A 27753-nucleotide genomic window follows, 5' to 3' on the forward strand; every position below is an offset into this window, starting at 1 on the left:
TTCAACATGATCTCAGTAACCAGTTAAAATGTTCCTAGTGAACAGTGTGTATGAGAATAAAATATACATCCCAAATGGCACCCTATTCCCTATATAGTGCACTACTTTAGACCAGGACTGGCACCCTATTCCCTATATAGTACACTACTATTAACCAGGGCTGGCACCCTATTCCCTATATAGTGCACTACTATTAACCAGGGCTGGCACCCTATTCCCTATATAGTGCACTACTTTAGACCAGGGCTGGCACCCTATTCCCTATATAGTGCACTACTTTAGACCAGGGCTGGCACCCTATTCCCTATGAATAGGGCTCTGTTCTAAAGTAGTGCACTATATAGGGAATAGGGTCCTGGACTAAAGTAGTGTACTATATAGGGAATAGGGCTCTGGACTAAAGTAGTGCACTATATAGGGAATAGGGCTCTGGACTAAAGTAGTGCACTATATAGGGAATAGGGCTCTGGTCTAAAGTAGTGCACTATATAGGTAATAGGGCTCTGGTCTATAGTAGTGTACTATATAGGGAATAGGGCTCTGGTCTAAAGTAGTGCACTATATAGGTAATAGGGCTCTGGTCTATAGTAGTGTACTATATAGGGAATAGGGCTCTGGTCTATAGTAGTGTAGTATATAGGGAATAGGGCTCTGGTCTAAAGGAGTGTAGTATATAGGGAATAGGGTGCCATTTAGGACGCAACCACAAAACTGAGCACCTCATGAGAACAACAGGAAAACATAACAGCCCAGGGTAAACACCATATCAACAAAACAACTGCTGGAGAAACATTATAGAACTTCCTGAATATATTTACCGGTGTGTGTGTGTGTGTGTTACCGGCGGTCAACTAAACCAACTGGAGAGACAATATAGACCGGTATCACCGGTACAGTACATGTCAGTTTTGTTCATTTAAAAGGATACTTCTGGATTTTATTTTTGCAACGAGACCCTTTATCTACTGACTCTGCATGCAGTTTGGAGAAAGTTGCTAACTAGCGCTAGCGCAACGACTGGAAGCCTATGGGTATATGCTAGCACGCTAGTTAGCATTGGCTCGCAAAACTACTACCTCTAGTGTCCTTCATACTAGACGCAGAGACATAAAAAATGGTTCATCTGACTGTGAGGAAGTGGATAAAGGGCCTCGATGCAAAAATCCCACAGTATCCCTTTAATTAAATTACTTTTTTGGGGGGGGGACAAAAACTCTAAATGACCTAAAAAAAAAAGACTACAAAATAAAAAAGTGAATATTTAGGAGAGGCAACGCTGTCTTGTTGATGATCGATATGTTTTATAATGTTAATAATAATAATAATAGTAGTATTCAATATTTAAATGTCAATAAATATATTACGCGGCGGAGCCATTTTGGATCGTCTTTATACATTGCTTATCCATTCAGATATGATCTGCCCACTTGATTTCACTTTGTTGTTCAAAATCACCAGCTGCTAATAAATAAATAATTAATGGAATAACAAAATAGAAGTAGATTTTTTTTCAGACAGAATTTTGACATTGCTTGAATATTTGAGCATTATAACGATACATTAGAACCTAAATATACTGCGATAAAGCATAATAGGCGGATGACAAAAAAAACAAAAAAAAACAAATACAGTACATTTAAAGTCAATAAAATATTTAAATCATGTTTTATAAATAAATATGGTCCAAAGTCAATACTATTCAAGTATCATTATTGCCAAGATATGAAATAAGCACTAAAGTAGATGAAGTTTTCTTCAGTTTGATCTATAATTCCCTTGTTTACCTTATTTATCTATGGCGTTTGGATAGATGCTATGTGGGGTCCTTGGAACAACCCTACCCTTTAACCCCCACCCTTACCGTAACCCTCTTCTTAACCCTTACCGTAACCCTTTTAAATGTCAACTTCTTAAATGGGGTTGACGTCAGTTGGACGTCCGAAGGATCCCACTTGGCATGTACGTTGGCTGCATAGAGTAACACTGTGGGCAGAATGAATGCAGCCCTCCCTGAGTCAACTGAACATATGAATTACAAAATGGCCGTCTTTTGAAAAAAAACAAACAGCCCAAAAAACGAAACCAACCGAAACATCCAAAATGGCTCAGTAAACTAACTTAGGCACATAGGAGAGGTGGTCCACCTCCACCCTCCCTCCTCTGTTCCCTCCTCTCCCACAGCGAGTGACGATGGAGGGGCGATCAGAAGAAGGCAGGGTTCTGGTTAGAGGGGATATAGAGTCTCTGTGGAGTGGTGGGAGAGAGAGGGTAGGGGAAGGCTCTGGTACAGGCGTATGAGAGGAGCCCGGGGCTGTTGGAGACAGGAGGAGGAGAGAGAGAACCGTAGGAGACGGGAGGAAGAGGAGGAGAGAGCGAACCGGGGGAACTACCGTTGAGGAAGGAACAGTCTGAGAAAGGAAGGGATGGAGTAGAGAGAAAATACATTTAAATAATAATAATAATCGGTCAATTGATCTAACACAGGGGTAGGCAACATTTGGGAATTCCATAGAGGGTAGGTATTTTAAATGATATAGGTCCATAATAATTTCGACATACTTTTAACCAGGTATAAACGTTAAAGTGGAATCTGAAGTCGTTTAAAAAAAAATCCAAAATAATAAAATGTTAATCCACCTAAATCCACCGCGGGCCACATTTAAAGGGTTCCACCGGTTGTGAGTCACCGTGTAAGCGTGCGTTTAACTAACCCAGGTTCCAGAGTGCATTCTGGGCTGCCAGCTCCTTAGCGTCCTCCAACACCGTACACACCTTGTCTGGCATGAAGCTACTCCTCGTCGACAAGATCACGACCTAACAGACACACACACACACACATAGACACACACACACATAGACACACACATTGACACACACATAGACACACACACATATATAGACACACACACATAGACACACATAGACATAGACACATATAGACACACACACACATATAGACACACACACATAGACACACACATTGACACACACATAGACACATAGACACACACACACACATATAGACACACACACATAGACACACACACATAGACACACATAGACACACATAGACACACATAGACACACATAGACACACACACACACACACACACACACACACACACACACACACACAGACACACACACATAGACACACATAGACACACACACAGACAGAGAATTAAAAGGATGCCCCACCCAAAACATGTATATATGTCAACCATTTTAGACATGTAGGTAAATCAGAACATGGTTCAGAGATACAGTACGATCCCAGTGTTTGGCTGCAACTTGGGTGGCTGCCTTTGCAGACTAGGTCTCCGTATGATGAGGTACATCAATAGAAGGGTCCTGGTCTAAAGTAGTGTACGATCCCAGTGTTTGGCTGCAACTTGGGTGGCTGCCTTTGCAGACTAGGTCTCCGTATGATGAGGTACATCAATAGAAGGGTCCTGGTCTAAAGTAGTGTACGATCCCAGTGTTTGGCTGCAACTTGGGTGGCTGTCCTTTGCAGACTAGGTCTCCGTATGATGAGGTACATCAATAGAAGGGTCCTGGTCTAAAGTAGTGTACGATCCCAGTGTTTGGCTGCAACTTGGGTGGCTGCCTTAGCAGACTACTTCTCAGGTCTCCGTATGATGAGGTACATCCATTGAAGTATGGAAACAGTCTCTGTTAGTCTGGCTGACACCAGCTCTCAAAAGTCTTTCACAGCTTGTTGTGTAGTCACGCGTCAGCCAGACTAGGTCTTTGTATAAGTGTTTGTTTGTTAAATGGTATGTAGTAGTAGTAAAAGTGGTGAAAATAATGAATGAATAAATGAACGGAGGTACTAATTACCAACAAATGAATTAAATAATGAGACATATACCCACCTTGTATATGAGCATTAGCTTGCCCTCTTGTCCCGGTGTGGAGTAGAGATAGTACTCAGGTAGAGCCCAGCTGTTCTTTAGGCAGTAGTACTCTAGTAGAGTCACCGCTGAACTAAACTGACCTAGTAACAACATATATAATATATAGTATTATTACAGTATATTATATAGTAGTAGAGATAGTATTCAGGTAGAGCCCAGCTGTTCTTTAGGCAGTAGTACTCTAGTAGAGTCACCGCTGAACTAAACTGACCTAGTAACAACATATATAATATATAGTATTATTACAGTATATTATATAGTATTATTAGTAGTAGAGGCAGTACTCAAGTAGTGCCCAGCTGTTCTTTAGGCAGTAGTACTCTAGTAGAGTCACCGCTGAACTAAACTGACCTAGTAACAACATATATAATATATAGTATTATTACAGTATATTATATAGTAGTAGAGATAGTATTCAGGTAGAGCCCAGCTGTTCTTTAGGCAGTAGTACTCTAGTAGAGTCATCGCTGAACTAAATTGGACCTAGTAACAACATATATAATATATAGTATTATTACAGTATATTATATAGTATTATTAGTAGTAGAAGTAGTACTCAGGTAGAGCCCAGCTGTTCTTTAGACAGTAGTACTCTAGTAGAGTCACCGCTGAACTAAACTGACCTAGTAACAACATATATAATATATAGTATTATTACAGTATATTATATAGTATTATTAGTAGTAGAGGCAGTACTCAAGTAGTGCCCAGCTGTTCTTTAGGCAGTAGTACTCTAGTAGAGTCACCGCTGAACTAAACTGACCTAGTAACAACATATATAATATATAGTATTATTACAGTATATTATATAGTAGTAGAGATAGTATTCAGGTAGAGCCCAGCTGTTCTTTAGGCAGTAGTACTCTAGTAGAGTCATCGCTGAACTAAATTGGACCTAGTAACAACATATATAATATATAGTATTATTACAGTAATAATATCACAATATCATAATATCACAATATCGTAATATAATATCATCATCAGCAGGTTTTCTAAAAAATACAAAAATGGATTTCCTGATTCTGGGAATCTTTGAAAAAGGGATTTCTAGAAATCGTGGGATTTTTTAACCAAAATTTTGCAACCCTAATCTTCATCATCATCCGTATTGAACGTACCTGGTTTGAGTGACAGCAGGCTGGCGGGGGAGAGACTGGAGCCAGCGAAGATGGGATACACACACCTCTCCACATCCCCTGTTCCTACAGACAGACCATCTTCATCATCATATATTACACACAACATGTTCCTACAGACAGACCACCTTCATCATCATCATCATCATCATATATTACACACAACCTGTTCCTACAGACAGACCATCATCATCATATATTACACACAACATGTTCCTACAGACAGACCACCTTCATCATCATCATCATCATCATCATATATTACACACAACCTGTTCCTACAGACAGACCATCATCATCATCATATATTACACACACTCCCACCCCACCACACGCTCCCTTCCCAGACACACTGACCTGTTCCAACGTAGAGACTCCCCAGGCGAGGTGGCAGGCTGAGAGGTCGTAGAGGAGTCCCTACCTCCATCCCTCCTCCTCCTACATACACCAATACGTTTATAACATTAATGTGCACCACAGGTACTTCTTGAAATTACTGCTACAACTACTATTACTGCTGCTGCTACTACTACTACTATTACTACCGTTTCTACTACTACTACTGTTGCTACTACTACTACTACTACTGCTACTACTACTACTACTACTGCTGCTACTACTACTACTATTACTACCGTTTCTACTACTACTACTACTATTACTACCGTTTCTACTACTACTACTACTTCTACTACTACTACTGTTTCTAACACTATTACTACCGTTTCAACTACAACTACTGTTGCTACTACTACAACTACTACTGCTGCTGCTACTACTAATACTACTACTACTACTACTACTGCTGCTACTACTACTACTACTACTACTACTATGACTACCGTTTCTACTACTACCACTACTACTGCTGCTACTACTACTACTACTGCTGCTACTACTACTACTACTACTACTACTACTGTTACTACTACTACTACTACTGCTACTACTACTACTGCTGCTACTACTGCTGTTTCTACTACTACTACTACTACTGCTGTTTCTACTACTACTACTACTACCGCTGTTTCTACTACTACTACTACTACCACTACTACTACTACTACTACTACTACTACTGCTGCTACTACTGCTGCTACTACTACTACTACTACTACTACTACTGCTGCTACCTCTACTACTACTACTACTACTACTGTTGCTACCTCTACTACTACTACTGTTGCTACCTCTACTACTACTACTACTGTTGCTCAGGGATGCAACCTGGTGAGGGCCCAAAAAGGTTTACAGTTTTTTTTTTTTGCACTGAAAAGTCCCTTTTAGGGGGAAATGCAGGTTCTAACTAATTAAACAACAAAGAATATGATCTACATGATCAGTCTGTGTGTGTGTCAAATAAAAAGTGCTTCATGTGAACCTAACTCACAGCTAAAAAAAATGTATAGAAAGCAATCCAATGTTATTTGTTGCCTTGACTTTACTGCAAATGACACTCAAGTCTTGAGAAAGAAACAATACACTAATATAGCAGTTAGCCATGACAGCCTTAATAATAGAATGCTTGTTACCATGACAGCCTTAATAATAGAACACTTGTTACCATGACAGCCTTAATAATAGAACGCTTGTTACCATGACAGCCTTAATAATAGAATGCTTGTTACCATGACATCCTTAATAATAGAACGCTTGTTACCATGACAGCCTTAATAATAGAACGCTTGTTACCATGACAGCCTTAATAATAGAACGCTTGTTACCATGACAGCCTTAATAATAGAACGCTTGTTACCATGACAGCCTTAATAATAGAACGCTTGTTACCATGACAGCCTTACTAATAGAACACTTGTTACCATGACAGCCTTAATAATAGAACGCTTGTTACCATGACAGCCTTAATAATAGAACGCTTGTTACCATGACAGCCTTAATAATAGAACGCTTGTTACCATGACAGCCTTAATAATAGAACGCTTGTTACCATGACATCCTTTATAATAGAACGCTTGTTACCATGACATCCTTTATAATAGAACGCTTGTTACCATGACATCCTTTATAATAGAACACTTGTTACCATGACATTCTTTATAATAGAACGCTTGTTACCATGACATCCTTTATAATAGAACGCTTGTTACCATGACAGCCTTTATAATAGAACGCTTGTTACCATGACATCCTTAATAATAGAACGCTTGTTACCATGACAGCCTTTATAATAGAACGCTTGTTACCATGACATCCTTAATAATAGAACACTTGTTACCATGACATCCTTAATAATAGAACGCTTGTTACCATGACATCCTTTATAATAGAACGCTTGTTAGCATGACATCCTTTATAATAGAACGCTTGTTACCATGACATCCTTTATAATAGAACGCTAGTTACCATGACATCCTTTATAATAGAACGCTTGTTACCATGACATCCTTTATAATAGAACACTTGTTACCATGACATCCTTTATAATAGAACGCTTGTTACCATGACATCCTTTATAATAGAAGGCTTGTGACCACACATCTAAATATTGCACATGGAGTGGGGGGGGGGGGGGGGGGGACTCTTAAGTAGAAATAGAATGAAACAAACATTATAGTGGCCACTATAGTAGACATAGATCAAGTGCGTAAGGCTACTACATGAGTGCAAAAATAACATTCACTGAGTAAAAAAATAATAATAATCCCCCCTCACTCACGCGTGTCACTGTCAAAGTTCAACACAACAAAAGCAATATCTTTGGGCTACACTGCATTGTACACTTTCTGCCTGTGGACATCTGTTCTACAATGTGCCAGCAGAGCATGATAACCTTTGTTGGCATAATTGATCTCTTTCAGGCAGAGAGGACACCTGGCATACCCCTTTTTATCCACTTGTATTGAAAAAGTGAGAAAGAGGGAAAGTGTGTGGTGTTCCTTTCACCTCTATAGTGGCATCCAGCTTAAGCCAGGCCCAGCTACAGCTACACTTGTTTAACAAGCAACATCTCACTTTCACCTAATTCTCTCATTCTGAAAATGAACCACATACTGTAAAGGGAAAACATGAGTTCACAGATAGTAGTTAGTTCGTTAGCTAGTCAACATGTCACACAGATCGCCAGGGTCCAGTAAACAACTAACACGTTATAACTTGAGGAACGGCAAGGAGTCGTATAACGTTCCAGGCTTCTCACCTACCTCTTAGTTATCGTTCAGGGGACGTGCTGCTGTAAGTTAACTGGTAAACTACCGTACAACTCCTCCTGCTGTCTTTCCAGAGCGCGCTGATGCTGTAAACTAACCAATCTCTTCTCTGTTCAGTCGAGTGCTGCATTCTGTTGTTATGTGAACGACTGGCTGAGCCTCGGATACAGCAGCCAGTACGGCTCCCAACGCGCATCACTCGTTTGCTACCAGCCAGTAGTCATGCAAAGCCCCCCCCCCCCCCCCCCCCTGTCAACTTTTCTCATCGGATTTACACGAATCACGTAGGTCACCTATTTTGGATTCAAAACGGCGAATTTAGCCGAAAGGTGACTAGCTTGCATCCCTGGTTGCTACTACTACTACTACTACTGATATTACTGCTGCTACTATTACTACTGTTACTACTGCTACTACTACTACTGATATTACTGCTACTACTACTACTACTGTTACTACTACTACTACTACTGATATTACTGCTACTACTACTACTACTATTACTGTTACTACTGCTACTACTACTACTGCTACTACTACTGTTACTACTGCTACTACTACTACTACTACTACTACTACTAGTACTACTACTACTGCTACTACTACTACTACTACTACTACTGATATTACTGCTACTACTACTACTACTACTACTGTTACTACTGCTACTACTACTACTGCTACTACTGTTACTACTACTACTACTACTACTGCTACTACTGTTACTACTGCTACTACTACTACTACTACTACTACTACTACTACTACTGTTACTACTGCTACTACTACTACTACTACTGTTACTACTACTACTGTTACTACTGCTACTACTACTACCTCTACTACTACTACTGTTACTACTGCTACTACTACTACCTCTACTACTACTACTGTTACTACTGCTACTACTACTACTGTTACTACTACCTCTACTACTACTACTGTTACTACTGCTACTACTACTACCTCTACTACTACTACTGTTACTACTGCTACTACTACTACTACTACTGTTGCTACTGCTACTACTACTACTACTACTGTTACTACTGTTACTACTACTACTACTGATGTTACTGCTGCTACTACTACAACTACTACTACTGCTGTTGCTACTGTTACTGCTACTACTACTGTTACTACTACTGTTACTACTACTACTACTACTGATGTTACTGCTGCTACTACTACAACTACTACTACTACCTCTACTACTACTGTTACTACTGCTACTACTACTACTACTACTGCTACTACTACTACTACTGTTACTACTGCTACTACTACTACTGCTACTACTACTACTACTGTTACTACTACTACTACTACTACTACTACTACTACTACTACTACTACTACTACTGCTACTACTACTACTACTACTACTACTACTACTACTACTGATATTACTGCTACTACTACTACTACTACTGTTACTACTGCTACTACTACTACTACTACTGCTACTACTACTACTACTACTACTGCTACTACTGCTACTACTACTGTTACTACTACTACTGTTACTACTACTACTGTTACTACTGCTACTACTACTACTACTACTACTACTACTACTGTTACTACTGCTACTACTACTACCTCTACTACTACTACTGTTACTACTGCTACTGTTACTACTACCTCTACTACTACTATTGTTACTACTGCTACTACTACTACTGTTACTACTACCTCTACTACTACTACTACTGCTACTACTACTACTACTACTGTTGCTACTGCTACTACTACTACTACTACTGTTACTACTGTTACTACTACTACTACTACTACTGATGTTACTGCTGCTACTACTACAACTACTACTACTAATACTACTGCTACTACTACTGTTGCTACTACTACTACTGCTGTTGCTACTGTTACTGCTACTACTACTGTTACTACTACTGCTACTACTACTACTACTACTGATGTTACTGCTGCTACTACTACTACCTCTACTACTACTGTTACTACTGCTGCTACTACTACTACTACTACTGCTACTACTACTACTACTGTTACTACTGCTACTACTACTACTGCTACTACTACTACTACTGTTACTACTACTACTACTACTACTACTACTACTACTACTACTACTGCTGCTACTACTACTACTACTACTACTACTACTACTGATATTACTGCTACTACTACTACTACTACTACTGTTACTACTGCTACTACTACTACTACTACTGCTACTACTACTACTACTACTACTGCTACTACTGCTACTACTACTACTACTACTACTACTAGTACTACTACTACTACTACTGATACTACTACTACTACTACTACTACTGATATTACTGCTACTACTACTACTACTACTGTTACTACTGCTACTACTACTACTGCTACTACTACTACTACTACTACTGCTACTACTGTTACTACTGCTACTACTACTACTACTACTACTACTACTACTGTTACTGCTGCTACTACTACTACTACTACTACTACTACTACTACTGATATTACTGCTACTACTACTACTACTACTGTTACTACTGCTACTACTACTACTGCTACTACTACTACTACTGTTACTACTGCTACTACTACTACTACTACTACTACTGTTACTGCTGCTACTACTACTACTACTACTGTTACTACTACTACTGTTACTACTGCTACTACTACTACCTCTACTACTACTACTGTTACTACTGCTACTACTACTACTACTACTACTACTACTACTGCTACTACTACTACTACTACTACTACTACTACTGATATTACTGCTACTACTACTACTACTACTACTGTTACTACTGCTACTACTACTACTGCTACTACTACTACTACTGCTACTACTGCTACTACTACTACTACTACTACTAGTACTACTACTACTACTACTGATACTACTACTACTACTACTACTACTGATATTACTGCTACTACTACTACTGCTACTACTACTACTACTACTACTGCTACTACTGTTACTACTGCTACTACTACTACTACTACTACTACTACTACTGTTACTGCTGCTACTACTACTACTACTACTGTTACTACTGCTACTACTACTACTACTACTACTACTACTGTTACTACTGCTACTACTACTACCTCTACTACTACTACTGTTACTACTGCTACTACTACTACCTCTACTACTACTACTGTTACTACTGCTACTACTACTACTGTTACTACTACCTCTACTACTACTACTGTTACTACTGCTACTACTACTACCTCTACTACTACTACTGTTACTACTGCTACTACTACTACTACTACTGTTGCTACTGCTACTACTACTACTACTACTGTTACTACTGTTACTACTACTACTACTGATGTTACTGCTGCTACTACTACAACTACTACTACTGCTGTTGCTACTGTTACTGCTACTACTACTGTTACTACTACTGTTACTACTACTACTACTGATGTTACTGCTGCTACTACTACAACTACTACTACTACCTCTACTACTACTGTTACTACTGCTACTACTACTACTACTACTGCTACTACTACTACTACTGTTACTACTGCTACTACTACTACTACTACTGCTACTACTACTACTACTGTTACTACTACTACTACTACTACTACTACTACTACTACTACTACTACTGCTACTACTACTACTACTACTACTACTACTACTACTACTGATATTACTGCTACTACTACTACTACTACTGTTACTACTGCTACTACTACTACTACTACTGCTACTACTACTACTACTACTACTGCTACTACTGCTACTACTACTGTTACTACTACTACTGTTACTACTACTACTGTTACTACTGCTACTACTACTACTACTACTACTACTACTACTGTTACTACTGCTACTACTACTACCTCTACTACTACTACTGTTACTACTGCTACTGTTACTACTACCTCTACTACTACTATTGTTACTACTGCTACTACTACTACTGTTACTACTACCTCTACTACTACTACTACTGCTACTACTACTACTACTACTGTTGCTACTGCTACTACTACTACTACTACTGTTACTACTGTTACTACTACTACTACTACTACTGATGTTACTGCTGCTACTACTACAACTACTACTACTAATACTACTGCTACTACTACTGTTGCTACTACTACTACTGCTGTTGCTACTGTTACTGCTACTACTACTGTTACTACTACTGCTACTACTACTACTACTACTGATGTTACTGCTGCTACTACTACTACCTCTACTACTACTGTTACTACTGCTGCTACTACTACTACTACTACTGCTACTACTACTACTACTGTTACTACTGCTACTACTACTACTGCTACTACTACTACTACTGTTACTACTACTACTACTACTACTACTACTACTACTACTACTACTACTACTGCTGCTACTACTACTACTACTACTACTACTACTACTACTGATATTACTGCTACTACTACTACTACTACTACTGTTACTACTGCTACTACTACTACTACTACTGCTACTACTACTACTACTGATATTACTGCTACTACTACTACTACTACTACTACTACTGCTACTACTACTACTACTACTACTACTGATATTACTGCTACTACTACTACTACTACTACTGTTACTACTGCTACTACTACTACTGCTACTACTACTACTACTGCTACTACTGCTACTACTACTACTACTACTACTAGTACTACTACTACTACTACTGATACTACTACTACTACTACTACTACTGATATTACTGCTACTACTACTACTGCTACTACTACTACTACTACTACTGCTACTACTGTTACTACTGCTACTACTACTACTACTACTACTACTACTACTGTTACTGCTGCTACTACTACTACTACTACTGTTACTACTGCTACTACTACTACTACTACTACTACTACTGTTACTACTGCTACTACTACTACCTCTACTACTACTACTGTTACTACTGCTACTACTACTACCTCTACTACTACTACTGTTACTACTGCTACTACTACTACTGTTACTACTACCTCTACTACTACTACTGTTACTACTGCTACTACTACTACCTCTACTACTACTACTGTTACTACTGCTACTACTACTACTACTACTGTTGCTACTGCTACTACTACTACTACTACTGTTACTACTGTTACTACTACTACTACTGATGTTACTGCTGCTACTACTACAACTACTACTACTGCTGTTGCTACTGTTACTGCTACTACTACTGTTACTACTACTGTTACTACTACTACTACTGATGTTACTGCTGCTACTACTACAACTACTACTACTACCTCTACTACTACTGTTACTACTGCTACTACTACTACTACTACTGCTACTACTACTACTACTGTTACTACTGCTACTACTACTACTACTACTGCTACTACTACTACTACTGTTACTACTACTACTACTACTACTACTACTACTACTACTACTACTACTGCTACTACTACTACTACTACTACTACTACTACTACTACTGATATTACTGCTACTACTACTACTACTACTGTTACTACTGCTACTACTACTACTACTACTGCTACTACTACTACTGCTACTACTGCTACTACTACTGTTACTACTACTACTGTTACTACTACTACTGTTACTACTGCTACTACTACTACTACTACTACTACTACTACTGTTACTACTGCTACTACTACTACCTCTACTACTACTACTGTTACTACTGCTACTGTTACTACTACCTCTACTACTACTATTGTTACTACTGCTACTACTACTACTGTTACTACTACCTCTACTACTACTACTACTGCTACTACTACTACTACTACTGTTGCTACTGCTACTACTACTACTACTACTGTTACTACTGTTACTACTACTACTACTACTACTGATGTTACTGCTGCTACTACTACAACTACTACTACTAATACTACTGCTACTACTACTGTTGCTACTACTACTACTGCTGTTGCTACTGTTACTGCTACTACTACTGTTACTACTACTGCTACTACTACTACTACTACTGATGTTACTGCTGCTACTACTACTACCTCTACTACTACTGTTACTACTGCTGCTACTACTACTACTACTACTGCTACTACTACTACTACTGTTACTACTGCTACTACTACTACTGCTACTACTACTACTACTGTTACTACTACTACTACTACTACTACTACTACTACTACTACTACTACTACTGCTGCTACTACTACTACTACTACTACTACTACTACTGATATTACTGCTACTACTACTACTACTACTACTGTTACTACTGCTACTACTACTACTACTACTGCTACTACTACTACTACTACTACTGCTACTACTGCTACTACTACTACTACTACTACTAGTACTACTACTACTACTACTGATACTACTACTACTACTACTACTACTGATATTACTGCTACTACTACTACTACTACTGTTACTACTGCTACTACTACTACTGCTACTACTACTACTACTACTACTGCTACTACTGTTACTACTGCTACTACTACTACTACTACTACTACTACTACTGTTACTGCTGCTACTACTACTACTACTACTGTTACTACTACTACTGTTACTACTGCTACTACTACTACCTCTACTACTACTACTACTACTACTACTACTACTACTACTACTGATATTACTGCTACTACTACTACTACTACTGTTACTACTGCTACTACTACTACTGCTACTACTACTACTACTGTTACTACTGCTACTACTACTACTACTACTACTACTGTTACTGCTGCTACTACTACTACTACTACTGTTACTACTACTACTGTTACTACTGCTACTACTACTACCTCTACTACTACTACTGTTACTACTGCTACTACTACTACTACTACTACTACTACTACTGCTACTACTACTACTACTACTACTACTGATATTACTGCTACTACTACTACTACTACTACTGTTACTACTGCTACTACTACTACTACTACTGCTACTACTACTACTACTACTACTACTGCTACTACTGCTACTACTACTACTACTACTACTAGTACTACTACTACTACTACTGATACTACTACTACTACTACTACTACTGATATTACTGCTACTACTACTACTGCTACTACTACTACTACTACTACTGCTACTACTGTTACTACTGCTACTACTACTACTACTACTACTACTACTACTGTTACTGCTGCTACTACTACTACTACTACTGTTACTACTGCTACTACTACTACTACTACTACTACTGTTACTACTGCTACTACTACTACCTCTACTACTACTACTGTTACTACTGCTACTACTACTACTGTTACTACTACCTCTACTACTACTACTGTTACTACTGCTACTACTACTACTGTTACTACTACCTCTACTACTACTACTGTTACTACTGCTACTACTACTACTACTACTGTTGCTACTGCTACTACTACTACTACTACTGTTACTACTGTTACTACTACTACTACTACTACTGATGTTACTGCTGCTACTACTACAACTACTACTACTAATACTACTGCTACTACTACTGTTGCTACTACTACTACTGCTGTTGCTACTGTTACTGCTACTACTACTGTTACTACTACTACTACTACTGATGTTACTGCTGCTACTACTACAACTACTACTACTACCTCTACTACTACTGTTACTACTGCTACTACTACTACTACTACTACTACTACTGTTACTACTGCTACTACTACTACTACTACTACTGCTACTACTACTACTACTGCTACTACTACTACTACTGCTACTACTACTACTACTGTTACTACTGCTACTACTACTACTACTACTACTGCTACTGCTACTGCTACTACTACTGTTACTGCCGCTGTTACTGTTACTTCTACTACTGCTGCTGCTACTATGCATTTTGTAGCTATCAATTGTCCCGTAGATATTTGCGCATATTAGCAGACTTATTTAAGGTCAAACTTCACATTTCTCTAGTAAATGCTACTAATATATCAGTAAAATGTCCTCTATAAGTGGTCAGTTCATTCAAGGTCAATCATATGGGGGTTTATTTACCTCCTCCCATCATGCCTCCATCCTCACGTCCCTGGAAGAGAAAACTCCCGGTGGAGGACACATCGCCGTAGGGACCCACGAGGTTACTGTTACCGACATAACCACGGTTACCGAACCGTCGCCCGCCCTCTTTACTGAAGGAGGGAGAAGATTACTTTATCCATTTTCACACAAACAAAACAGAGGTTGGAGCCGAGCAGTTCAACATGGGGGTTAAGTGCCGCCTTGCTCAAGGGCACATCCCATTGGTTCTTCATCTCTTTGTGTTTTATCAGTTGCCTGTTTAACTGTAAAAGTGTGTTGCATTTTAAATCAAGTTTTGATTTGTTTTTACCTGACAGGCTTGGCGAGGGTGACCTCGATGGTGGCTCCGTCGATCAGCGCTCCGTTCATCAGGTGTAAAGCCGTCACTGCGTCCTCACGGGAGTGGTAGTGGACAAACGCATAGTCTGTCAATTTCTACGGGAGAACAGAAAAACACTAATTGGAAAACAGACAGAAAAATACTGTAGAAAACAGACAGAAAAATGTCGTCTTGCTTTCACATCGCAAGAGGATGACAGAGACATTTATTTTTGGCCTTTCAAAAGAGTATAGAGAAGGAAGAGAGGACTGATATTTTGCCAATTTATTTAGCATTCCACATAAATATTTTTTGTTGTTGCTTTCAACCCAATCCCAAGATATCCACCCTCAAAGGGTTTGAAGTAGCCTGAAGGATTGTATTGGCCTTTACAGAGATAACTCCGTATCTGCCTTTATTCTGATAAAAACAGGTCAATTTAAGGCAGTTTTGAGACCAAAATAAGGCCACAAATATTGATGAATAAAATTACTTTCAAGAATTCCACAGTAACACATTCACAGACACAGACACCAATACCTTGACTCTCTCCACAGTGCCAGGTTTGAATCTAGAGAACTCCTGTCGCAGTGTATCTTCAGTAGTCGTCATCATCAGGTTTCTAAAAATAAAAAAAAAGTTTACTTTATTGTCAAGTTGTCAACAGGGACATAAAGAGGAGTCGTTTTGGTTGGTCCCCCCCCCCCTTTCCCAACACACGCACATTACACATGCTAGGGGTGTAAAAGTTTAAACGTTAAAAAAACGAAATTGGGATCCTTAACGTTGAGACAAATCATTATAGGCTGACCTGCCTATACTGATAGGCCTAGTGCACGGTTCTGTCTGTCTGGTGGCTGACCTGCCTATACTGATAGATAGACCCAGTGCCCGGTTCTGTCTGTCTGGTGGCTGACCTGCCTATACTGATAGATAGACCCAGTGCCCGGTTCTGTCTGTCTGGTGGCTGACCTGCCTATACTGATAGATAGACCCAGTGCACGGTTCTGTCTGGTGGCTGACCTGCCTATACTGATAGATAGACCCAGTGCACGGTTCTGACTGTCTGGTGGCTGACCTGCCTATACTGATAGATAGACCCAGTGCCCGGTTCTGTCTGTCTGGTGGCTGACCCACCTATACTGATAGATAGACCCAGTGCCCGGTTCTGTCTGTCTGGTGGCTGACCTGCCTATACTGATAGATAGACCTAGTGCCCGGTTCTGTCTGTCTGGTGGCTGACCTGCCTATACTGATAGATAGACCCAGTGCACGGTTCTGTCTGGTGGCTGACCTGCCTATACTGATAGATAGACCCAGTGCACGGTTCTGTCTGGTGGCTGACCTGCCTATACTGATAGATAGACCCAGTGCCCGGTTCTGTCTGGTGGCTGACCTGCCTATACTGATAGATAGACCCAGTGCCCGGTTCTGTCTGTCTGGTGGCTGACCTGCCTATACTGATAGATAGACCCAGTGCACGGTTCTGACTGTCTGGTGGCTGACCTGCCTATACTGATAGATAGACCCAGTGCACGGTTCTGTCTGTCTGGTGGCTGACCTGCCTATACTGATAGATAGACCCAGTGCACGGTTCTGACTGTCTGGTGGCTGACCTGCCTATACTGATAGATAGACCCAGTGCACGGTTCTGACTGTCTGGTGGCTGACCCACCTATACTGATAGATAGACCCAGTGCACGGTTCTGTCTGTCTGGTGGCTGACCTGCCTATACTGATAGATAGACCCAGTGCACGGTTCTGACTGGTGGCTGACCTGCCTATACTGATAGATAGACCCAGTGCACGGTTCTGACTGTCTGGTGGCTGACCTGCCTATACTGATAGATAGACCCAGTGCACGGTTCTGACTGTCTGGTGGCTGACCCACCTATACTGATAGATAGACCCAGTGCCCGGTTCTGTCTGTCTGGTGGCTGACCTGTCTATACTGTGCCCCTCTCCTCTCTCTCTCTCTAGCTCGTTATGAAAGATGCATGTGTTTGTGTTCTCGGGAAGTATGGCAACTAATCAGTCTCCTCCGTTCCAAAAAATATTGAATCTTAGGAGTCGATTCCTAGTGGAAGATGTTTTCTTTCAACTAAATGTCTTGGTAAGTCAAACTATATCAAAGTACTTTTGTAGGAGAGAGTGCAGGGAGCTCGAGATTATTTGAATGACAGTCCTGGTCGCCTAGTGATGGACGTTACTCCTGCTTCAGAAGCGCAATTCCTTTACAGGTAGTTAAAAATGTCAGTTCCAACGTTCTTAACTATAAACCAGAGAAGGTTTTCGCGTCTGCATTTAAAAAGCTACGGCGTATGCTTACAGACAAACAGACATGCTCGTAGCCGACGGACTTTCTAAGGGGATTTATGACTGCGTGGGTAGATATGAGAGGAAAGGGAGATACCTAGTCAGTTGTAGATCTGAATGCGTTCTTCAACTGAAATGGTGTCTGCCGCATTTAACCCCACCTCTCTGAATCAGAGACTTAAATCGACATCCACGTTATCCGCGCCCCCGGGGGGAACAGTGGGTTAAACTGCCTTGCTCACAGGCAGAATTACAGATTTTTGCCTTGTCAGCTCAGTTACTGGCCCATCGCTCCAACCCGCCAGGCTATTTATTGCCTGTCGCTATCGGTTATACATACATAATAGGACCATTATACTCACACACACACACGCACACACACACCTGACGTAGAGCACTCTGACACGTAGCATGGTCTCCTCGTCAACATCCTTCTCTGGTTCGGCCCAGTCCACCTGGATAGTGTGACCCCACAGCTGGAACGTACCTGGAGATATCCCCCCCCCCAACAATCAGTTTTCTCCATTTAGTTTTTTCAGTTACAATTTTTTCCTACGTTTTCAAGTTTTCGCTCTCAAAACCAAACATTTCTAAATAGAAAAACAGAAAAATTGGATGTTCTAAGTCCATTACAATGTTTAAACTACATCAGGACACCCCTTTTGAGGTCTGGGGAAAAATGGAAGGAACTTATATTTTCGAGTGTACCCTTTAATTCAACTGCTCACCAGCCAGAGACCGTTGTGATTGAAGAGTTTGCAAAACAAATGGTCACTGGACTGATACAAAAAAAACTATAAGCCGCAAAGTGGTAGGCCACACAAGCTCACGGAAAAGGGACCGTCGAGAGGGACTCATGTCTGTGTGATTTGGTCTACCACTTTGTGTAGACGTTAGCGAGAATGCTGAACTAGAAGCACAAGCATTTCGCTACACTCGCATTAACATCTGCTAACCATGTGTATGTGACAAATACAATGTGATTTAATAACATGATATCATTCTGCCAGTTAGGCATAGGTTACTTTGTAGTGAACATTTAATTGAGAAGGTTTTTTGGGAAAACCTTTGTATCTACCAGAAGACGGTTGTCATTCGCATCCTCGCTAACGTCTACACAAAGTGGTAGACCAACCACACAGACATGAGCATTCCCTCTCGGCGGTCCCGTTCTGTGAGCTTGTGTGGCATACCACTTTGCGGCTGAGCCGTTGTTGCTCCTAGACGTTTCCACTTCACAATAACAGCACTTACAGGTGACCGGTGCAGCTCTAGCAGGGCAGAAATTTGACGAACTGACTTGTTGGGAAGGTGGCATCCTATGACGGTGCCGCGTTGAAAGTTGAAGGAAAATACAAAACACTGATGTCTTTTGTTCATGTCTTATGATAAACTTGGGCAAATTAACGATAAAAAAAAAAGAAAAAAAAAGTTCAATATATTGTTGAATATCGTTGAATTCTGTTTTAATGTCTGTATTCCGTGATACCGACTGCGTTCCCAGCAATGCAGATTTATAGGGCCCTAGCTATGGCATCTATAAATCTATCCATGACACCTACACCACCCGATGTCCCAGGAAGGCCAAAAAGATAATCAAGGACAACATCCACTCGAGCCACTGCCTGTTCACCCCTCTATCATCCAGAAGGTGAGGTCAGTACAGGTGCATCAAAGCTGGGGACCGAGAGACTGAAAAACAGCATCTATCTCAAAGGCCATCAGAATGTCAAACAGCCATCACTAACACAGAGAGAGGCTTGCTGCCAACATACTGACTCAAATCTCTGGCCACTTTAATAAATGGACTTCACTAGTCACTTTAAATAAAGACACTTTAATAATGTTTACATATCCTACATTACTCATCTCATATGTATATACTGTACTCGATACCATTTACTGCATCTTGCCTATGCCGTTCTGTACCATCGCTCATCCATATATTTATATGTACATATTCTTATTCATCCCTTAACATTTGTGTGTATAAGGTAGTTGTTGTGAAATTGTTAGGTTAGATTACTTGTTAGATATTACTGCATTGCTGGAACTAGAAGCACAAGCATTTTGCTACACTCGCATTAACATCTGCTAACCATGTGTATGTGACCAATAAAATTTGATATCAATTGTTTAGTTTTAGCCCCCTCTACAGTAACTCCGAGGTACTGCTACTACTATAACTGACTAAACTCCCAGTTCAACTCCAGTCCTCTACTCCCCCAACAGCCCAACTCCAGTCCTCCAACAGCCCAACTCCAGTCCTCTAGTCCCCCAACAGCCCAACTCCAGTCCTCCAACAGCCCAACTCCAGTCCTCTAGTCCCCCAACAGCCCAACTCTAGTCCCCCAACAGCCCAACTCCAGTCCTCTAGTCCCCCAACAGCCCAACTCCAGTCCTCCAACAGCCCAACTCCAGTCCCCCAACAGCCCAACTCCAGTCCCCCAACAGCCCAACTCCAGTCCTCCAACAGCCCAACTCCAGTCCCCCAACAGCCCAACTCCAGTCCCCCAACAACCCAACTCCAGTCCCCCATCAGCCCAACTCCAGTCCAACAGCCCAACTCCAGTCCCCCAACAGCCCAACTCCAGCCCCCCATCAGCCCAACTCCAGTCCCCCATCAGCCCAACTCCAGTCCAACAGCCTAACTCCAGTCCCCCATCAGCCCAACTCCAGTCCAACAGCCCAACTCCAGTCCCCCAACAGCCCAACTCCAGTCCCCCATCAGCCCAACTCCAGTCCCCCAACAGCCCAACTCCAGTCCCCCAACAGCCCAACTCCAGTCCTCTACAACATACATTTATATTGTAGCCCTGGACAAGTACATCTGGTATGACTTACCATGGCTGGTGTGTGTGTGTGTGTGTGTGTGTGTGTGTGTGTGTGTGTGTGTGTGTGTGTGTGTATACCTGGTATTAGTTTCCTCCGTGCCATGGCAGCTGCTTTGTGAGAGTCGTACTCAACGAAGGCAAACCCTCTGTTCTTAGTCTTGTCTGTAGCGCTGGGGTACACTATAACATCTACCACTCCTTCTGTTACCTAGACAACACACACCGATTGATACACAGTGTGAGTGTGTGTCATGAGTGTGCGTGTCAAGGGCATGATCTGAACCATGGTCTCCCACAGGAGAAACCACCATCTTGACCATTAGATCAAGGAGAAATTCCCTACCTCATTACGAGACCATGTCAGCCCACTAACCTTCCGCGTGATGTCAGCCCACTAACCTTCCGCGTGATGTCAGCCCACTAACCTTCCGCGTGATGTCAGCCCACTAACCTTCCGCGTGATGTCATCACACTAACCTTCCTCATGATGTCAGCACACTAACCTTCCTCATGATGTGATCACACTAACCTTCCGCGTGATGTCATCACACTAACCTTCCTCGTGATGTCAGCCCACTAACTTTCCTCGTGATGTCAGCCCACTAACCTTCCGCGTGATGTCATCACACTAACCTTCCTCATGATGTCAGCACACTAACCTTCCTCATGATGTGAGCCCACTAACCTTCCGCGTGATGTCATCACACTAACCTTCCTCGTGATGTCAGCCCACTAACCTTCCTCGTGATGTCAGCCCACTACCCTCCTCATGATGTCAGCACACTAACCTTCCTCGTGATGTCAGCCCACTAACCTTCCTCGTGATGTCAGCCCACTAACCTTCCTCGTGATGTCAGCCCACTAACCTTCCTCGTGATGTCAGCCCACTAACCTTCCTCATGATGTCAGCACACTAACCTTCCTCATGATGTCAGCACACTAACCTTCCTCATGATGTCAGGCCACTAACCTTCCTCGTGATGTCAGCCCGCTAACCTTCCTTGTGATGTCAGCCCACTAACCTTCCTCATGATGTCAGCACACTAACCTTCCTCGTGATGTCAGCACACTAACCGTCCTCGTGATGTCAGCACACTAACCTTCCTCATGATGTCAGCACACTAACCTTCCTCGTGATGTCAGCCCACAAACCTTCCTCATGATGTCAGCCCACTAACCTTCCTCGTGATGTCAGCACACTAACCTTCCTCATGATGTCAGCACACTAACCTTCCTCATGATGTCAGCACACTAACCTTCCTCATGATGTCAGCCCACTAACCTTCCTTGTGATGTCAGCACACTAACCTTCCTCATGATGTCAGCCCACTAACCTTCCTCGTGATGTCAGCACACTAACATTCCTCATGATGTCAGCCCACTAACCTTCCTTGTGATGTCAGCCCACTAACCTTCCTCGTGATGTCAGCACACTAACCTTCCTCGTGATGTCAGCCCACTAACCTTCCTCGTGATGTCAGCCCACTAACCTTCCTCGTGATGTCAGCCCACTAACCTTCCTCGTGATGTCATCACACTAACCTTCCTCGTGATGTCAGCCCACTAACCTTCCTCGTGATGTCAGCACACTAACCTTCCTCGTGATGTCATCACACTAACCTTCCTCGTGATGTCAGCACACTAACCTTCCTCGTGATGTCAGCACACTAACCTTCCTCGTGATGTCATCACACTAACCTTCCTCATGATGTCAGCCCACTAACTTTCCTCATGATGTCAGCCCACTAACCTTCCTCATGATGTCAGCCCACTAACATTCCTCATGATGTCAGCCCACTAACCTTCCCCATGATGTCAGCACACTAACCTTCCTCATGATGTCAGTTCACTAACCTTCCTCGTGATGTCATCACACTAACCTTCCTCGTGATGTCAGCCCACTAACCTTCCTCGTGATGTCATCACACTAACCTTCCTCGTGATGTCAGCACACTAACCTTCCTCGTGATGTCATCACACTAACCTTCCTCATGATGTCAGCCCACTAACCTTCCTCATGATGTCAGCCCACTAACCTTCCTCATGATGTCAGCCCACTAACCTTCCTCATGATGTCAGCCCACTAACCTTCCCCATGATGTCAGCACACTAACCTTCCTCATGATGTCAGTTCACTAACCTTCCTCGTGATGTCATCACACTAACCTTCCTCGTGATGTCAGCCCACTAACCTTCCTCGTGATGTCATCACACTAACCTTCCTCATGATGTCAGCCCACTAACCTTCCTCATGATGTCAGCCCACTAACCTTCCTCATGATGTCAGCCCACTAACCTTCCTCATGATGTCAGCCCACTAACATTCCTCATGATGTCAGCCCACTAACCTTCCCCATGATGTCAGCACACTAACCTTCCTCATGATGTCAGTTCACTAACCTTCCTCATGATGTCATCACACTAACCTTCCTCGTGATGTCAGCCCACTAACCTTCCTCATGATGTCAGCCCACTAACCTTCCTCATGATGTCAGCTCACTAACCTTCCTCATGATGTCAGCACACTAACCTTCCTCATGATGTCAGCACACTAACCTTCCTCATGATGTCAGCACACTAACCTTCCTCGTGATGTCAGCACACTAACCTTCCTCGTGATGTCAGCACACTAACCTTCCTCGTGATGGCAGCACACTAACCTTCCTTGTGATGTCAGCCCACTAACCTTCCTCATGAAGTCAGCCCACTAACCTTCCGCGTGATGTCAGCACACTAACCTTCCTCATGATGTCAGCCCACTAACCTTCCTCGTGATGTCAGCACACTAACCTTCCTCATCTCCACTACTATTTCCTCCTTCGTCTTGTCTTTGGGTATGGACCCTGTAGAGCGGGGAGGGCATTCCTATCATTAGTAAATGGGCTAAAATATAAAACAACACATTTGAGTGATATTTTCCATTGCTGAAATAGACATACGAGTTCAGACAAGATTGTGTTGAAGTCATTCATACCTATGAACAGGCTACAGTTGTCCAGACAGACACAGACACACACCTATAAACTTCCCCTGATCTGATCTTATGGTTGAGTTGTAGGGTTAGGCGATATTTGGGCAGACCTCTTCTACGATATGCTTCTCCGAATATCATCGGGTTTGTGACGTTAATGACTAGATAATTCCATTTTTTTTTTTAAATGTACCATATTACAGTTGCATTCTCATTAAACAATGTTAGTATGGCAAAAAAATATATAAGGCTTAGTTAATACATTTAGACTTAATTGAATAGCTTGATACAGCCTAACTGATGAAACTGCACAGTTTTGATTTGTTAAGTTCAAATAGAGTATAGTCTTGACTATCACAATATATCGTCTTGCAATATTAGATGTATTCATATAGCAACCATATTGTGATGTGATAAGTGTTGAAGTCATTCCTACCTATGAACAATCTACAGTTGTCCAGACTGACACATACTCCTATAAACTTCCCTGGTCTGATCTCATGGTTGTCTAGGAGATGGATGGATCTCTGAGCTGCCTCTCTGTAATCACACACACACACACCGGAGGGGAGAATGATAAGAGAGGGTTGAGAAGAGAGAGCGAGATAGAGAGAGGGGTGGGGGGGATAATCCCTACCTGGTAGTGTACATGACAAAAGCGTAGCCCCGGTTTTCTCCACTAAACTCCATCATCAGTCTGAACTCATAGATTCTCCCAGCTCTCTCAAACACTGGCACCAACTCATCCTCATACATGTCCCTAGGGATCTTACCTTTTAAGATACCAAACCCACAAAAGATTCTCTTATCGTCATTATACTCTTATACTGATGTGTGTGTAAGTAGATTACATGTGGTTCCTTACCTACAAACACCTCACACCCTCGTGGGGGAGGAGGGCCATCCCAACCTGGGGAGAAGGAGGAAAGGGAAAGAGAGAGGAGAGGAAGGATGAGGAGAGAGAGAGAATGATGAAAGAGAGGAGAGAGAGAGAAGGAATGAGGAGAGAGAGAATGATGAGAGAGAGAGAGAGGAGGAAGGATGAGGAAAGAGAGAATGATAAAAGAGAGGAGAGAGAGAGAGAGGAGGAATGAGGAGAGAGAGAAGGCAGAGAGAGGATGATGAGAGGAGAGAGGAGGAAGGATGAGGAAAGAGAGAGAATGATGAAAGAGAGGAGAGAGAGAGAGAGGAGGAATGAGGAGAGAGGGAATGATGAAAGAGAGGAGAGAGAGAGAGGAGGCAGAGAGAGAGAGGATGATGAGAGGAGAGAGCGAGAGAGAGGATGATGAGAGAGAGAAATCGTTGAAGTTCATTGCGCCTGTATTAATCATTCATAATCTAATTACTATTATTAATGGGAAGGTGAAAAGTTTACATCACTTCAATGTCAGTAGATATGGAGCCACTCCTGACAGATTCCTAACATCACACCTCCTCATCATCTAACAATCAGTAGATATGGAGCCACTCCTGACAGATTCTTAACATCACACCTCCTCATCATCTAACTATCAGTAGATATGGAGCCACTCCTGACAGCCTAACATTACACCTCCTCATCATCTAACTATCAGTAGATATGGAGCCACTCCTGACAGATTCTTAACATTACACCTCCTCGTCATCTAACAATCAGTAGATATGGAGCCACTCCTGACAGATTCCTAACATCACACCTCCTCATCATCTAACTATCAGTAGATATGGAGCCACTCCTGACAGATTCTTAACATTACACCTCCTCGTCATCTAACAATCAGTAGATATGGAGCCACTCCTGACAGATTCCTAACATCACACCTCCTCATCATCTAACTATCAGTAGATATGGAGCCACTCCTGACAGATTCCTAACATTGCACCTCCTCATCATCTAACTATCAGTAGATATGGAGCCACTCCTGACAGATTCCTAACATTACACCTCCTCATCATCTAACAATCAGTAGATATGGAGCCACCCCTGACAGCCTAACATTACACCTCCTCATCATCTAACTATCAGTAGATATGGAGCCACCCCTGACAGCCTAACATTACACCTCCTCATCATCTAACTATCAGTAGATATGGAGCCACTCCTGACAGCCTAATATTGTCGGCCTTTCAGCTTTGTATTATATATATGATCTGCGCATGTGCTAACACTAGCCGAGAGAGCCTCCCTCCTTAGCGTGAGTGCAGTGAGTTCTGAACAACTGAGTGAATTTATGCGTCTTAGTAGTTTTCACACACCAACTCTAAATGAAATATGCTTCCCAAAAATAACATGATTCCAGGTAAATAGGAATATTTGGCCGAAATCGTTCTTCTTGCAAAGGTTTAAATCAAACTATTATATTAATCTGACTGTCCACATTCATCGCGTTATTGTATGCATGTAACCGTACTCTTTTACACACACAATTGGTACTATCTTCTCTCTCTCTCTCTCTCTCTGACATACCAGTTGAATTCAACAACAGTTGTTAACTTACACACTGTCTCTCTCTCACACACACACACACACACACAAACATAACGTTAATCCCACACCTGGAGGCGGGCCACCGAACTTCCTCTGTCCATTCTCCTGTACCATGCTGTATCCCGTGCTCTCCATCAGCGCTAGCAGCGCAGCCTCGTTCGGGCTCTCCATCCTCCCGTCCTCCCCCATCAGACTACCGCCGTCTCCGTCCATGGTTAGCTAACGTTGGAAGCTCGGCTGTGGTGTAGACGGCTGGCTAACGTTAGGCAATTCCGTTAAATAGTTCGGTGAATTAACGTTAATGAAGTTGTTCATGTTTTCCACTCGTCTTTGGTTTAGCTAGCTGGCAAGTTAACTTGCATTTTTTTTATTTATTAAGTTGACAACATAAATATATAGCTAGTTACGTTACTAACACCGGTATTAATAGCGAACAAATTCGTATAAACCGCGGACTTTGCTAGCTACAGTACAGTAGCTACAGTAATTTACCGGCTAAATTAACATTACTGTAACTTACTTTAGCTAGCTAGGCGGGAATTAACGCTAGCTAGATAACGTTGA

At 41.7% G+C, this 27753-nt stretch overlaps 1 protein-coding gene across 1 annotated transcript; it reads right to left on the bottom strand.

The window, feature by feature from the left end:
• On the bottom strand, nucleotides 1-27449 carry rbm46 (RNA binding motif protein 46). The gene is made up of 15 exons (XM_071378833.1): nucleotides 27258-27449; nucleotides 25588-25632; nucleotides 25360-25495; nucleotides 25159-25262; nucleotides 24542-24594; nucleotides 21830-21959; nucleotides 19302-19404; nucleotides 17142-17223; nucleotides 16593-16717; nucleotides 16259-16392; nucleotides 5414-5488; nucleotides 5039-5137; nucleotides 3876-3997; nucleotides 2712-2814; nucleotides 1-2408 (listed from the first exon to the last, which is right to left on the bottom strand). The coding sequence occupies exons 1-15, from the start codon at nucleotides 27400-27402 to the stop codon at nucleotides 2203-2205; spliced, it is 1662 nt and encodes a 553-aa protein (XP_071234934.1). The 5' UTR covers nucleotides 27403-27449; the 3' UTR covers nucleotides 1-2202.
• Nucleotides 27450-27753: the final 304 nt, after the last annotated feature.

This window comes from Salvelinus alpinus, chromosome 31 (assembly GCF_045679555.1).
Source record: "Salvelinus alpinus chromosome 31, SLU_Salpinus.1, whole genome shotgun sequence".
Lineage (NCBI taxonomy): Eukaryota > Metazoa > Chordata > Actinopteri > Salmoniformes > Salmonidae > Salvelinus > Salvelinus alpinus.

Coding starts and splice junctions, on each gene's coding strand:
- rbm46 (XM_071378833.1), bottom strand. CDS start 27,402: ATGGACGGAGACGGCGGTAGTCTGATGGGGGAGGACGGGAGGATGGAG. Junction 25,263..25,359: donor TTTGTCATGTACACTACCAG/GTAGGGATTATC, acceptor GTGTGATTACAG/AGAGGCAGCTCAGAGATCCA. Junction 5,489..16,258: donor TGGAGGCATGATGGGAGGAG/GTAAATAAACCC, acceptor ATGTAGGAGGAG/GAGGGATGGAGGTAGGGACT.